Below are 14,247 nucleotides of genomic sequence, written 5' to 3' on the forward strand. Positions count from 1 at the left end.
TTAATGAGGTTTATAACTGGGTGTCATATTGCATTTCCCTTTTGCAGGAAAGATGTAGAGTATGTGAAAGGCTAAGGAAGTCAAAGTACAGCTTCTCCTTTCCAGACCCTGATGCTATTCCCTCGACCATGAGTCACAAATTCATGAAAAAAATGAGGCTTTGTTAACTTCAGTCCATTTGTAACTGCTTGTTCAGCTGCTGGGCTCTTCTGCACCGTCACTGCACAAAGACTACATCTTTGGCTCTCTCTTTAGCATTAAATACTCTCATATTTCACCCCCCCTCATGCCACCCCCATTCCCAATTCCCAGCTTGGCCCTGGTGAGCCATCTTCTGAATATCTGCTATCAGTCATCTATACGAGGGTTGAGATGGGCAAGTGGGAAGGTTTCGGCATTGCAAGCAGGTTAGGCGTAAAGCACAGAGAGGAACGCCTAAATTATGGACCTCAGAAATCGCCACTTTGTTCTGAAAATGCTTTCTTCAGCTTGTGAACTAAGAACCAGCTTTAGAAGCCTGGAATGTATATAGCTATCAAAGCTGTAAGAGTTGTAATAACGGGGTGATTTTCTCAGGTAGCAACCATCTCTCAATACACAGAGAAGAACTGTGGCATCAGTCACAAGGAAACAGAAACAGTATCCCTTGCTTTTTCTTGTTCCCCTTTTCAGCATCTGAGTCACTTGAAACCACGGGGCTGAGGCAGCAGATACTTGGATGAAGGCCTTTTAAGTGAGAGTGAAGGAGGAATAATGGGGTAAAAGCCCTGATACGTCTCTTGCATTGGCCAGAATTTGCAAATCACTTTGCTCTAATCTAGGTTGATCTTTAAAAAACTTAGTCAAGTGTGTACACGGAAACCTTCTCACTCTGTTTGCTAAAATGCATGAAGGTGAGGGCATAAATTCCAGTATTCCTATATTTTCTTGGTAGCTGACAGTCTAATACTGATTTCACAGTAGTAGTGGCAACTGACCTTATTTTCTTTAGGAAAGGGGAAAAAATTAACCACATTTTTGTGAAAGTATGTTCACATACACTGCTTGTGGCAAATTCTATTTTAAAATACTTCTTTGCACCACCATCTGGCTACAGTGAAGCTGCCTGAGGCACCTAAAAACTAAAGCTAATCTCCTGTCAGGTCCTGAATGCAACTTACTGCCTCTCAGCCTTGAAATAAGACCCTCCTGGTGTTTGGTCTCCAAAGATGGAAACAAAGCAAAGTGCACCATACTTTCGTAGGTATCGCAACTCATTAAGTGCATTCACAGTGGCTAAATGTCAGCCTGCGTGGGACTCCAGAAGCCAACCAGCTGACGTGCAGCAAGAGACCCCTACGGCGTGGAACTGCCGTGCAGTTATATCACGCTATGGCCTCTCCTCTTCTGCCTTCAAAAGGCTTCACCAGTGAAACAGGAACATGCTCCTTGGCGTTTCTCAATATGCAAGCCTAATTCACGTTACCCTGAATGCAAGCTAAGGATGCCTAGTAGGACAGCCGTCAGTCTTGCTGCGGAGATGCAAAGTATTCTTTAATTTCTGTCCTTTACCAACATTTGCTTTATGTCTCGTTGTTTAGCAGGACAGCGTAGCTGAAAACATCAAATACATCAGTATCTTATGTACACAAGAGCTTTACTCAGCATGCTTTGTCATGTGGAAAATGAACTTAGAGGTAAATGCAGAAAGTGATATGAAATGGCATATTTATTAAAACTAGAGATTGAAAATTTGAGATCAAACGGGACTACTGAAAACTGGATAGTCTTTGGTGACCCTCATGGGAAAAAATCAGCTGCAGGACTGATGGCTGGGAAATAACAGGATTTGCTGAGGTCAACTGGAAATTAAACAACTATTGAGTAAAAAATGTTTGGTAGATGCATAGCATCAGAGTGGGACTACGCCAATAAACCAGTGCTATTTCAATAATATACTGAGTTGGTATGAATATTCTGTCTTCACTCATGTGGGCTCCAATTTCATCTGCCAGTGCCTACACTTCACTGGCTGGTGAAGCCTTGCTGATCATCAGCACAGGAGAGTCAGCAGATGGTAGCCACTTGGCACTTGGCAGTTCATAGTTTGGCATAACCAAATCCAAAGCGGAGTGCAAAAGCTTGGGCAGCTGGAGTTGCCTTTTAAACAGACGAGGCTTCTCAGCCTGAATAAAACACAGCTGCTTCTCTCCCACAGTGACTGGCTCTAGCTCTTACAGAATTAGGAAATAAGTAGAAAGCAGCAACTGCCGAGTCCTGTATTCTGTACTTTAATTCTTTCATATAGGGAATTTTCCCTGCCCCACTGGCTTCCTTGCTCTTGATTAGGGTTTTCTTCTTATCCCCTAGGTGCTTGATGATTAACTATAGAAGATAACCAAGCAGATGATGACTGGAGATCAGGCAAATGATAGGATACCTTGCAGTAATCTGTCATCAAATGGGACAGAGACTTTCCTCCTCCCCTCTTCAGGCTGAAACTGAATTATCCCATCACAGGGACCCAGCAAAAGAAACCCTGTGACTCTGGAGCCCTCTCTGCTGTTTTAAGACTGTGATGGGATCCTTCTATTGAATCTTGCAAAATCAGTTAAAGAGCTTACAGTCCCCAGCAGTCTGTTGCACTTATCTGCCCCTAGTTGGGGGGAAATAGGCGAACATGTTAAATGCTGCAGCTTAAAACTTCTGATCGTTAGAATATAAAAAAACCCCACTTATAATTATATATAACTACACTCTGCATATGATTATATACTTATCAGATACATATTTATAATTACATACACTATACGTTAATAGATAAGATGAATACAACTGACAACTGATAGCAGCTTATGCTGCTGTGCTAGAAGATGTAAGCACTGGAGGGCTGACACAATGCCTGCGTGCTGCTCTTCCTAAGGGGCTGGTAACCTCCAGCAAATGAAACAAACAGACAGTTGCCAATAGTAACTCCTTAAACTACAGATGCTCATCAGCAGGAGCCCTTCAAAACCAATATGTGTTTTTTCCCCTGTCAAAAGAATATGTTAGATATTGATCTAAATATTACGTTCTATTTACAAAAAATTTTATCATAGAATATAAAAATGTCCTAATATATCATATAGAAAGTAATATTATAATATTATAAGTATTAGAAACATTTAAAAGCTATCATTAGACTCCCCAGTTATGGACAAACCTGACTGTAAAGCAGGTGACATTTTGACATGTATTGACAAACACATATTCAACTCTCAGGCCCAAACATATAAGCCAGTAAACTGACCAGCTGTTTGCTCCTAGGTACATTAAACTTAAGCTTTCACTGAGATTTAAAGCTAATGCAGGCTACTTGGAATTTGAATTTGGTGACCACAACACATGATGCATATCAATTTGCTCAGCTTAAGTGCCTGAGCCTTCACTTTAGTTGAAACTTCATGGCAATGTTTTTCTTTTTTTTTTTTAAAAAGGGATTTACAGTTTTTACTAGTTTGTCTGTGGTTTGTAACAAGTAAATCTGAAATTTGTAAGCCTTGCATAAACCACACAAACACATACAAGTGTAAATGTGAAAGCTTTCCCTCCACTCTATCTTTCAGTCTCCTTTTGGAATAGAAAGGAACGAAAAATCACAGGGCAAACTTGAACATATGGATTTTGCTTAAGCGGTGTCCCCTCATTAAATAGAAGATAGCATTCTACACAATTAGCTTCTCCCCTTAATCAGGCTGTTTACTCATGAAAACTGCTACTTTCCTCATTTGTCCGTAACTACATGTCCATTTAAAAAAAAAAAAAGCAAAGCAGCATCGGAATGCCTTTTATAATAGCACCGGTGCTATTATACTTAGAGCTGGAAAGAGCTTTGAGCTGTTTCTAATAGAACATGTTAAAATGGAGGAGTACCGCGCACCTCTCCTGCTGTACGTTAGCTTGGTGACAGACGGCTGAACGTGGCGTGGTGCGCACAGCATGTCACCCTTGGCACCGTGAGCCTGTCTTATTGGTAAGGGAAAACCTGTTGTAATACATAGAGCACTCAAGAATATGAAGATAAAACTGGCCACAGGTCTTGTTGACACTTTGGTTAACAGGAACCACGCAGCTAACAGGAGCTGGTGTTTGGAAATGTATCCCTAAAGCACTGTGGCCTGTCGCAGCTGAGGCTGCCTGAAGGGGAAGCGGAACTGAATAGCGTAGTTCACTAACTACTGCTGTAAGAACTGACTGCTCCTTCCCTGGTATAAACAAACAAGTAAGTACAGACTATTCTGGGTCATTTTTAGTGACGGTGAGCTAGGGAGCTTTCACGGTGGTCTCTGAGAAACTGGTTTCTCTGATCAGCATCGTGTATGCTCCTCATGCAGTGATCTTCCTCCAGCCACACAGAGCCGGCCACGCTTTTACCCCAATGGCCGTGACTTGAAACAAGGGTGCTCGCAGCTCTTGTTAAGGAAGACATCACTTGCCTTCCAAGCCGACTCCCGAGACATGAACCAATGCCACCCCTCCCAGTCCCCTCAGAGAGTTAAATGTCCCACTTTCCCTACTGCTGCTTGCACAATCGATGGCCTGCTTTCAACTCAAGGCATGCAACCTGACCGACTTGCGCTGGGTTTGCACAGAGACGTGTGCGTGGGGGCCTGGCTGTGACCGCTGCCTGGAGTGGGCAGCAGCAGCGGCAGCGAAGGAGCTCGTGCCCTCCCAAAGGAGCCCCCTGCTCATCTCTTTCATACAGCAGGCACTAACTAACACAAAATCAGCCTGGAAAGCCTTGCAGCTCAGAGGCAGACGACCAAACGCTAATCACGTGGCTGCCAGCAGCTAACATTAGCCAGGGAAAAGGATCTTAAGTGACTGCACCTTCCGTGTCATCACAGAAGACTTAAGGAAGAGCTCAACTGGGAAATCGAGATAGAATTTAAAAAAAACAAAAAAAAAAGAAAGAAAGAGAAAGGAAACTTGGCAGTAGCTGTGCCCTACAGGCTGCCTTGGAAAGCCCCTGAATTCTGCACTGTAGTGTCCAAGCTCAGAGACACTTACTTTAAGAAAAACCCTTGCTGAAGCGCAGCACATTTGCTGTTACGCCTGCTGGGCGAGGCAGGGTTCCCTTGAGTAGCTCACTCCTCGCACAGCCTGCCCCTCTACGCACAGCTCATGAGCGAGGGAATGCTCTCCCCTGACGTAGCAAACCTTTGCGGCAATGGAGATAAGCAGTAATTTAGCACCCGGACAAATTATTTTGGGATTTCTGCACTGTACTGAGGCTGACACATCCCACAGCCAAAGGGACGTGTGCTACAAATGCACCAGTTTTCTTTCTCGGGAGTCTGTGTCTTCACTTAGTTTACAGCTGTGCAATGATCTCAGGGCTGCGTTGTAGGGTCATCTAAACAGGTCTAGCATTGAACCAAAATGTTTAGTTCTTCAACAGCCTTATCTGGCAATGGCAGCAAGACTGGCGTTTGGACCAGTATCGCTACTTATATATAGAAAGAAGCATTTTTTCCTGAAGCACCTAATGGCAATGAAGTAACAAATAATGGCAAGCACATTATGCACACTCCTTAAGCTGAGAGTAAATTACCAAGGATGCCTTATTTTCTAAAATCGGAACCAGTCCGTTAATTGTATGGGCAAAATTCTTCAGCTGAGTCCCTCCCCTCGGCTATATAAATTTTGCATTCAGCTACATAACCAGAAAACAGGGCTGTTGGAAGGAGTCACTGCTTACTTACAACCAAAACCACATCAATATGACTAATCACATCAGCTCTCTTACATATTTGGAGTCTAATGACTTCTATTTACAGCCTTGCAGCTTGTCTACAATTTTTTCACTAAGCAAGACAACTAATTCCCATTTTTTGAAGAAGCAGCTTTAATACCAGCCTGATGCTTCAAAGCCATGAGACGGTACTTATGATCACACACAGCAGAACACATCTGCATGCTGCCCAGTCAGCCTGGGAAGGCTCAAGTGCAGCCTTTCACATCTCATGAAGATGTAAAATAAAAACAAAGTTATGTTTCTTAAAAGAACTATGCCTTTTTTGTTTTTACTCTGACCCAATACTGCCACTGTCAGCACGGGTGAAAAAGTGCTTCTGCTATAGTAGCAGGTTTGCAGTACATATTGTGCATGCATGACTGGTCTGTGGAAGGAGGCAGGCTATTTTTCTTCCAACTCTATGACATAGCATCTCTTCAATGATTGGGAGGTTTCCCAGTGTTTTACCCTGGGAGGGTACTTTCCTGCATGGTTGCTGCTCATACTAAAAGTTTCACTGTTATTTTTTTCACAGGTTAATGGAATTCCTTTATCTTTCCATCTTCTGGAATCCTTCTATAGATCATCCACTGAAGAATGGATTCACATGGCATGTCTATGTTTTGATCTCTTGGTCAGCCTGGGAGCCTGTTTCCCACTTTCCCTCTCATCCCGAAGAACAAGATGTTGCCAACAGTGATGCCACTAGTCTGACAGCCATTCATTGCAACAGAGCCCCTCCAGAAAAACACAGCAATCACCGATGGCCATGGGACCTCAGCTACAGTGGCCATCTGACCTGACTGCAACAGAGGCAAATTTGAAGTCTAGTTCCTTAGAACATAATAACTTGAGTCATACTGATGTCTACTGAGCTTGTGTGCTAAAGCATTTGCAGGCTCAGGCCCTTGAACCAAACTGAGTCTTTAGAGCTCATGTGTCTATTTTTCTGCTCTGTCTGTCGACAAGCAATCCTAAGAATCTGTCACTAGTAGGCAAAAATAGAAGCAGGACAGGAAAAGCTATGAACCTCAAAAGTGTTTCTGGTATTTGAGTGCAGACAAATCTCTCATGATGAGCTTATGAAAGAACTGTCCTTGAAAGTACTATGGAGAACTTTTGGAAAAAAAATCCTGTAAAGTTACGAAACAAAAGCCTATTGTAGTAATTAAAAATTACTCTGCAGAGGATGGTGATGGTAATGTGAGAAGCTCATGATCTATCAGAACTCGAGTAAGCTGATAAATGCCCAGAAGGGTTAAGAAAATAGTCAGTTCAGACAAACCTTTGAGACTGAAATAGTACTCTCAGAACAATTTATAAAGAAGAAAGCTTTCCCCTTTGTGGGTCTCTAACAACACTGACAGACTTCAAGGGAGGCTCCAGCTGTAGAGAATGTAACCTTGGCTTGGTACAGCACACAAGAGAAACCCTCAAGGTGCGTGATGGTAGACAACATGAGAGCCACAGAAAGTCTCCAGACAATGGCCAATTCAGTGGCCAATTTCCTACATGCTGTAGGAAATCCAAGTTAGAGCAAGAGCTTCTGGTCTCTAAGCCACATGAAAAAAGAGTTCAATCTTAAATATAGGAAATTAACAGACAGAAGAGAGAACCACATTGGCTCATGCAATCCTTTCTTTGATAGTGGCCAGTTTAGGGAAAAAGTAGAGGAACCAAAGAGCAGAAGAAATCTGCTAAAATTCAGCTGCTGGTGGATTGAGTTGCTTCATTTTCAACTGTGAAATAAGACAGAGTACCGTATCCCACTTTCTCAGATTGGGACAAGGGGGTGAGGATGGTTACAAATACTGCAGGCTCATGTACTGCAAGGTTTCCTTTGATATAAATCAGTTTCCCTTCATGCACAGGTCATGTAGACACGGTCAAAAGGCTCTACACTAAAAAGAAAGGGAGAGAGAAATTATGTCAGCCCTCCGTTACTCAACAGTAAATTTGTGAACATGGGGAGAAGAGAGTTACAAAGCAGCCAGCTACCCCATGGAAGGTACGCAACACTGGGGATGAAGAGAAAACCTGCCTGCGGTATCAACAGATTCAATTTTAGGACTCTGAGCATCATATCCTAAAACAATTGCAGCATTTCCCGCTTACTTTTCTAGTGTGAAGAAGGACTTTTTCTTTGAGAAACTTATTTTCTGTTCCCCTTGGCTTTTGACCTGCTAGTGCAGGTACTGAGGAAAGGAGCTGTCATGGCCCTGAGGGCACTGCCAGCCCTGACCATCCCTGCCCAGCCCTTGGGGCTCCCCCCACCCTGCCCACGGCCCAGGACCCCACATCAGCCCCCCAGGGCCATCAGCCCCTGCCCCAGCGACGCTGCAGCGGGGCCAGTCTCCAGCCCCCCACAAGCCCTGCCCTGCCCGGCCATGGGCTCCACTGAGCCAGGCCCACCTGTGGGCCCGCATCCCAGCCCGGCGGTGCCCTGACAGGAGCCAGCCCAGGACTCCTTAGGACTCCATGCACGGATCATAAATCTGCTAATGACTGTCATGGACAGAGGTATGGTTGCTAGTGGGAAGAGGGAAGTGGGAAGAGGGTAGCTTGACCAGCTCCAAGCGCTAATGTAAAATCCATCCTATGTAGAAACAGAAGTTGCATTTACTCCCGTCATGTGCTCCATTATTTGCTATGATCCCCACCACCTGCGTGAGTTTTCTTCCACAACTGCCCGTTTGTTGCTAAAAAGACTTGTGCAGAAACAGTTTTCTTGGGGAAGATGCACTGTACGTACGTGTGCAAGCTGGTTGTTTTGAAATGCTGCAGGCTCAGCAAAAGTTATCCCTGAATGTCAGCCCTTTGCAATGCTTCCCAGCACAGACAAGGCTTTAGATCCTTTCGTCCCTGTTAGCACCGTCTCTGAGATTGCCCTTTTTAGTTCATTTTCAGAGTGAACAGCACCAACATGCATCTAAGTACCCCCAGCAGGGAAGATGAGTGCCATGTGAGGCGGCAGGGAACAGCTACTGCAGTTTCTACATGTGCTGCCTTTCCCACCGTTTACAGTAAATGATGCTCAGGGACCGGCTGCCATCCCACTGCACATTAGACAAATGCGGTTTTTCACTTTCCTGACGCGCTGTCTACCAGAAGTTTTGTTCATTAAAAAAGAGAAAAAAGAAACGCAGATCTCTGATATCTCTTTGCACATGGAGGTTGACTTGAAAAGTAGAGAGAAGAATTAAATAAAATAATTCTAGCCCATAAGATATCTTGCCTGAGTTAATGATAGCTGATTTTCTTAGTACTCCAGTACCATGATCACACTCTTTCCTTCAGATAAAAGCAACAGACCTTCATAAGAAAAGACAACTCACCTTTCTTGAACTGCTAGTGCTTTTAGCATTAGGTAGAGGAGATAATTTTCTAGTTGAGATGGAAGCCAGAGAGCTGAACAAAGGTTTCTTACCGTTAAGGACAATGCCATGCAAACAAAAGTGAACTTCTTGATATGTGTTGCTGTGACGGTGCTGTTGGTGTTCACCAATTTATTGCTGGGGTTATTCTAGGGCGAGAGAAAGAGATAACGAGCATTAGCTTGGCTCCAGACTAGCGGGAGGCTGACGGCACCAGGGTCATATGTTGGACCTGACTATGTGCATGCATGTCTGTCTTTGCTTGCTTGCTTTTGAACCTAGAGCTTTCTGAGTACTTTGTACCACCACAGAATGTTTTCCGCTTAAACTGACAGCAACTGCTCCTGCGGTCACTGAGGGCTGAGTAATCTCCCTACTTTTCTAAGGAATAAGTCCTATTTAGCAAATTCAGCTTTGAAAAAGCGTGGTAGCTCTTTCTAACGAAACTCCACATGATTTTTTTTTTACCTTCGTTTAAAGTCTGTAGCATGTTTTCACAGGAAAAATAGGATTCCATTCCCTTTTACCACAGAATGGTACCGAATCCATACGCCAATGCAAGCACCCTTACTGATCCAATTAGACAAGTAGGTAATATAAACAAAGCTCCTGGAGCAGCTCGCTCCCTTAATGCAGTTTAATGAACAGAACATAATTAGGACTATTAGGTGTTCCACCTTGAACATGGGCTCTGTAATCACATGGCAGCGAAGTTTTATTTAAAACAACAACAAAAGCCCTCTTCCAAACGTCTAATATAGCAAATGAAGCTGAAGATTTAAAATTGCCCTCAGGGAACACATAAAAACAAACTAAATGGTCTGTGAAAGGAGAGGATGGGATATTAAAAGCAGGGCACCATTAGGAGCCCTGTAGCAATAGGCTGTTTGGTCATGTATTGCATTTACCCCGGGGCTGTTTGAGATACACAAATATGTCCCCACACTGATAAAACTTGTACCATGAGATATACTACAACATTTATTCATCCTTGATGTAACTTGGGTAGAACAGCAGTATCTGTCACACAGTCAGCCTCCTTTACTGAAGTTACTCATAAGAGAAATAGGAACTTATGCAAACACATCTTGGGAGCGGACGAACTGAAGGTGAGCTCTGTAAAGTGTACACCATTTCACACACATTCAAGCAGTTGATGGAATTTTGCAGTTTAAAGCTTTTGTGGTGATCAGTGCAGCAACGGCACCTGGACAGCCCCACGCTCCTGCCTAAATATCTGCTTGGAAGTTTGGGTGCATGAAGATGCACGTAGGCAACCCAGACCCTAAAGCAGGAAGCTACTCCCACGTCTGCTCTTTATATAATGCCCTTAATAACAGAGAGGAAGGAAAGCACATCCAAATCCAGCCACCCAAAAGGGCTGTGAAGAAAAGTTCGTTCCTGCCTCGCTGTTGCTAACTCTTCCCTTGCTCTACTCTGCCCTTTGCTCTAACTCTTGACCACGTACTCTTTATTCCTATCTCTTGCACACTACTTAGTTCTTGGATCAAAACACTATGCAGATTATGGAGCAAAAAGAGTATCCAGCCCCATCTATTAATCAGATAAATAGCATTCACAAGTCCTCTCACAGCCAGTGTTGTTGCTCTAAATCAGACGGCACAGTCCATTAAGAGTAATGGCATTATCACCAGATAAAACAGCAAACAGAGCACAGAACTAGGATATGCCCGTTCTCTTTCAGAAAACCAGTAGTAACCCTTAACCTGAGTGTAACTGCTAGGCCATGAGGTTGCTCTGGACACAGCGACTCATAAAAGACTGAAGCAGGACCCTGCGTCTCTCTTACAAACGTGAACAGAGGTAACGATTTCCCTGTGAAGACCAGAATCTGACTTCTCCAGTAGAGCCACTGAAGAGGGGCATACTATCTGCATCCCAAATCCCACCAGTCAGTTAAGGCAATGCAGTGTGCTTACGATGGCCATCAGCATTGCCAGCTTTCTCAGTAACTGAGAAAAGAAAACGGGAGTTTGCATGCATGCAAACTGTTTCAGCATCTGAAAATCACAATGGAGGCTTTACAGAGTCTGGAAATAAAAAGTGCTTCTATCCGGACTCTTCTGAGAAAGCCTTAGCTTAAGGAAACAAAGCTTTTGAAAGGCACGGTGACATGCGAATGTCGTGTGACCGAGCGTAAAGCAATTCTCACAGCGATCTGAAAAAACCCACTGTGGGTCTCTGGTTTGGTATTTATTGTCTGAAAGGTACGGTGGAGGCTTTTGCACACATGGTTGCCAGGATGAGATACCTTTTATACTGCTGCTACCTCACTTAGCACATTTTATGCCAAATTGCTCTTAAAACATGCAACTAAAATCCCTATTATATACTTTTTTGGCAATTAGATAAACTGTACCTATCTGTGCCTTACCCTAGCTTTTTCTTCCTCACATTTGTTCCACAAGAGCTCTGTGAGAAGCTTTTTAACTGAAATAAATAAACAGACAAATCATGGTCTAATCCTGTCACCACTGAAGTTGTCAGCACATCTTCCACCAGCTAAATGAGACCTGAATTTAGGAGTCTTAATTGCTGTTAATTTTGCTTGGCAATAGTGCATTTGACTGTGGCTTGTAACAGATGAGGTTAGCAGCCCCTGTGTTTCCTGTCCCAAACCATTTTTATCTTGCAGTTTATTGGTTTTGCATCTGCAGTTCCTTTTCAGCAGCATGACCTCTAAGAAAGCCTGCATGTTGTACTTTATCTGACAGGTCAATTTAGCTGTACACAGACAGGTTAAGAAGTTATGCCTGATTTGACTTTTCTTTGTTTTGTTTTTAAATTCTCCTTGGCAATATGGTGGATCATATCAAACAGGGCTTGCTTCAGTTAAGTACATCCATGAGCAAGCAAACATTTTATTTCATCAGTATTTGGAACCAGAAAGTTGAGTTACTAATTGGTACATAAAGGGAAGGAGAGGATGTGGCATTTGAATTAGGGTGTCACAGGACATGACTGCTCTTCACACAACATATGGGCTAGTGAGTACCAGTTCTAAAACAGACAAAAAAAAGAGTCTAAACTAAATTAATTTTGGTTATGTATTTACTCTGTGCTCAGTTCCAGGAGCAGTCCTTGCATTCTTACATAATTACATGATTTGCCAACAAAAATCTTCATAGTCTTGGTCATCTAAGTCAGTACTATTAAAATAATGTATATTATCTGTGTTACTGTCAGTCTATGAAACAATCTTTGCTAAATATTAACATAAGTAAATGAACCCAAACCCATTTGAGAGATACCACAGAATGTGGAGCAGAGACGTGAGCTTGCTCACTCACTGACGGACACTTTATGAGAAATCACTTCATTAGCTAAGTAGTTACATCATAGTGAGTAAGTGAGGACTTTTTTTAATCCTTAAAAATACAGCACCTATCTATTAAAAAGGTAGCTTAATACCTTGTAACACAGAGCTAAGGTTCAAATCATAAATCAGACAACAGTTTGAAGCCACCAAAACCAAATTCATTTTAACTAGGATTTTAAGAAAACCTTATCAGTGGGACAAGGAACAACAGGCAGCAAAAGCAAAAGTAAAGAGAAGCAAAACAATAGATGGTCATTAATACAGCCCTATTTAATCTTTGGTTGGTTGATTTTTTAAATAGTCTGTTACACTTGATTATGGAGCCATGAACTAACTTTCTTCATATTTGTTTGGCAGAAATTCCTCTGACATCACTGAAGCCACCCCTAAATTAAAATGTTGTAACAGAGAGAAAGGGGAGGACCACGCATGTGAAACCACACGAAAGGTTATTTATTACACCCCTAACACGGACACTCACCTTGTCAAAAGCAGGGTATACTGCTCTGATCTCTGTCAGCCAGCCATACGGCATGTGGCCCACAGGATACGTAGCTGTCAGAATCGCCACCGCCTATGAAAAGAGACAGGGAAACATGAACTTCAGATCTTTGAACAGGACAGTTAACACAGGGTACCATTTCCCCCCAATATCACCACATTGACCTTGACGCGGTGAGAAACCAGGCAGGCAACTGGAAGCTCTTTGTTTCAAGAAGACCATCGGACTGGCCATCATTTGGCCCGGCTTTTTAAGCTTACAAAATCTTCCGTGCCACAAAGCTACATTACCCAGCTTTGTTGTTTCACCCTCACTCTGATGCTTTGGGATAACAGTTAACTTGAGCAGGTGTGTGCCCCTCAGCCAGCCGAATACCTCCTTCCCACATTGCTCCTGAGTTATTTTACCTACAGATACCTGAGTAGCAGAATGCCTTACAGCTCACGGTAGCTTTGGATCCTATTTCATAATTTTAATTTATATACATTTTACTTGGTTATTCGTAAGTAAAACAGTTTCAAGACAGACAGACAGAGTACAAAACAGTAGGCCTCAGTGGCTGACTGACTTTGGACATCAAACTGACTGTTCTGGGGCAGGAGATACTTAGGAGATGAAAAAAAAAACCTCTCCCCACTTTAGTGCTCATCAACGAAAACCAGACAAAAATAATTCCAGGTGGCTATTTTTATCATGAGAAACAACTCACTGCCTCCCATTTAAAGCTAGGCTCTTTTGCACTTTCACAAGTACATTCCAAGAGGTACATCAAAGACCTAACCCCCCACCCAACATATTAACGTATGAACGATTTTGCTGATGTTTCTGATTTCTGAAAAAAAAGTCCAAATACACGTACTTCATATCTTTCACTTATTAAGGGCGTTTAGGGAGCTCTTCCTGCAGCTGCTTGGAAATCTCCTGTCACCCCAAGTTTTCTAGTCCTCAGAGCTGAAGTGTGCATTTGTACTGAGAACTGCCTGACTCCCTTAGTTCCAGAAATCGAAGTGTTTGACTGCCTTTTGTCTGCAGGTTCAGATCTGTTACCATCTGCCTAAATTCAGATTCATTTTACATCTGGCAATGGTAGCGCTAAGGCAGACCTTTTTTAACTACTGCTGTCTCTGTTTCACTCCTAAACTTTCGATGTACATTTTCTTGGTTATCTGAGCCCATTTTCCCATTAGAAATGTAATTGCTGTCCTTGCTTGGTTAAAAGACCTATACAAAGACAGGACCATGATGTACCAAGCTAATTTGTTCCCTGTGCTGT

General features: G+C 42.9%; 1 protein-coding gene across 3 annotated transcripts in view; it reads right to left on the minus strand.

Moving 5' to 3' along the window:
• ANKH (ANKH inorganic pyrophosphate transport regulator) overlaps positions 1–14,247 on the minus strand; it is a 103,186-nt gene that overhangs the window by 14,106 nt on the left and 74,833 nt on the right. For all 3 annotated transcript variants that reach the window (XM_087760959.1, XM_009472042.2, XM_087760967.1), the window contains 2 exons: positions 12,954–13,046; positions 9,186–9,281 (listed from right to left, as the gene is read on the minus strand). In XM_087760959.1, coding sequence (XP_087617085.1) covers positions 9,186–9,281; positions 12,954–13,046 — 189 coding nt within the window. The remainder of the gene's footprint in view (positions 1–9,185; positions 9,282–12,953; positions 13,047–14,247) is intronic.

This window comes from Nipponia nippon, unplaced genomic scaffold (assembly GCF_047370975.1).
Source record: "Nipponia nippon isolate SJK-2023a ecotype South Korea unplaced genomic scaffold, ASM4737097v1 scaffold_1, whole genome shotgun sequence".
Taxonomy (NCBI): Eukaryota; Metazoa; Chordata; class Aves; order Pelecaniformes; family Threskiornithidae; genus Nipponia; species Nipponia nippon.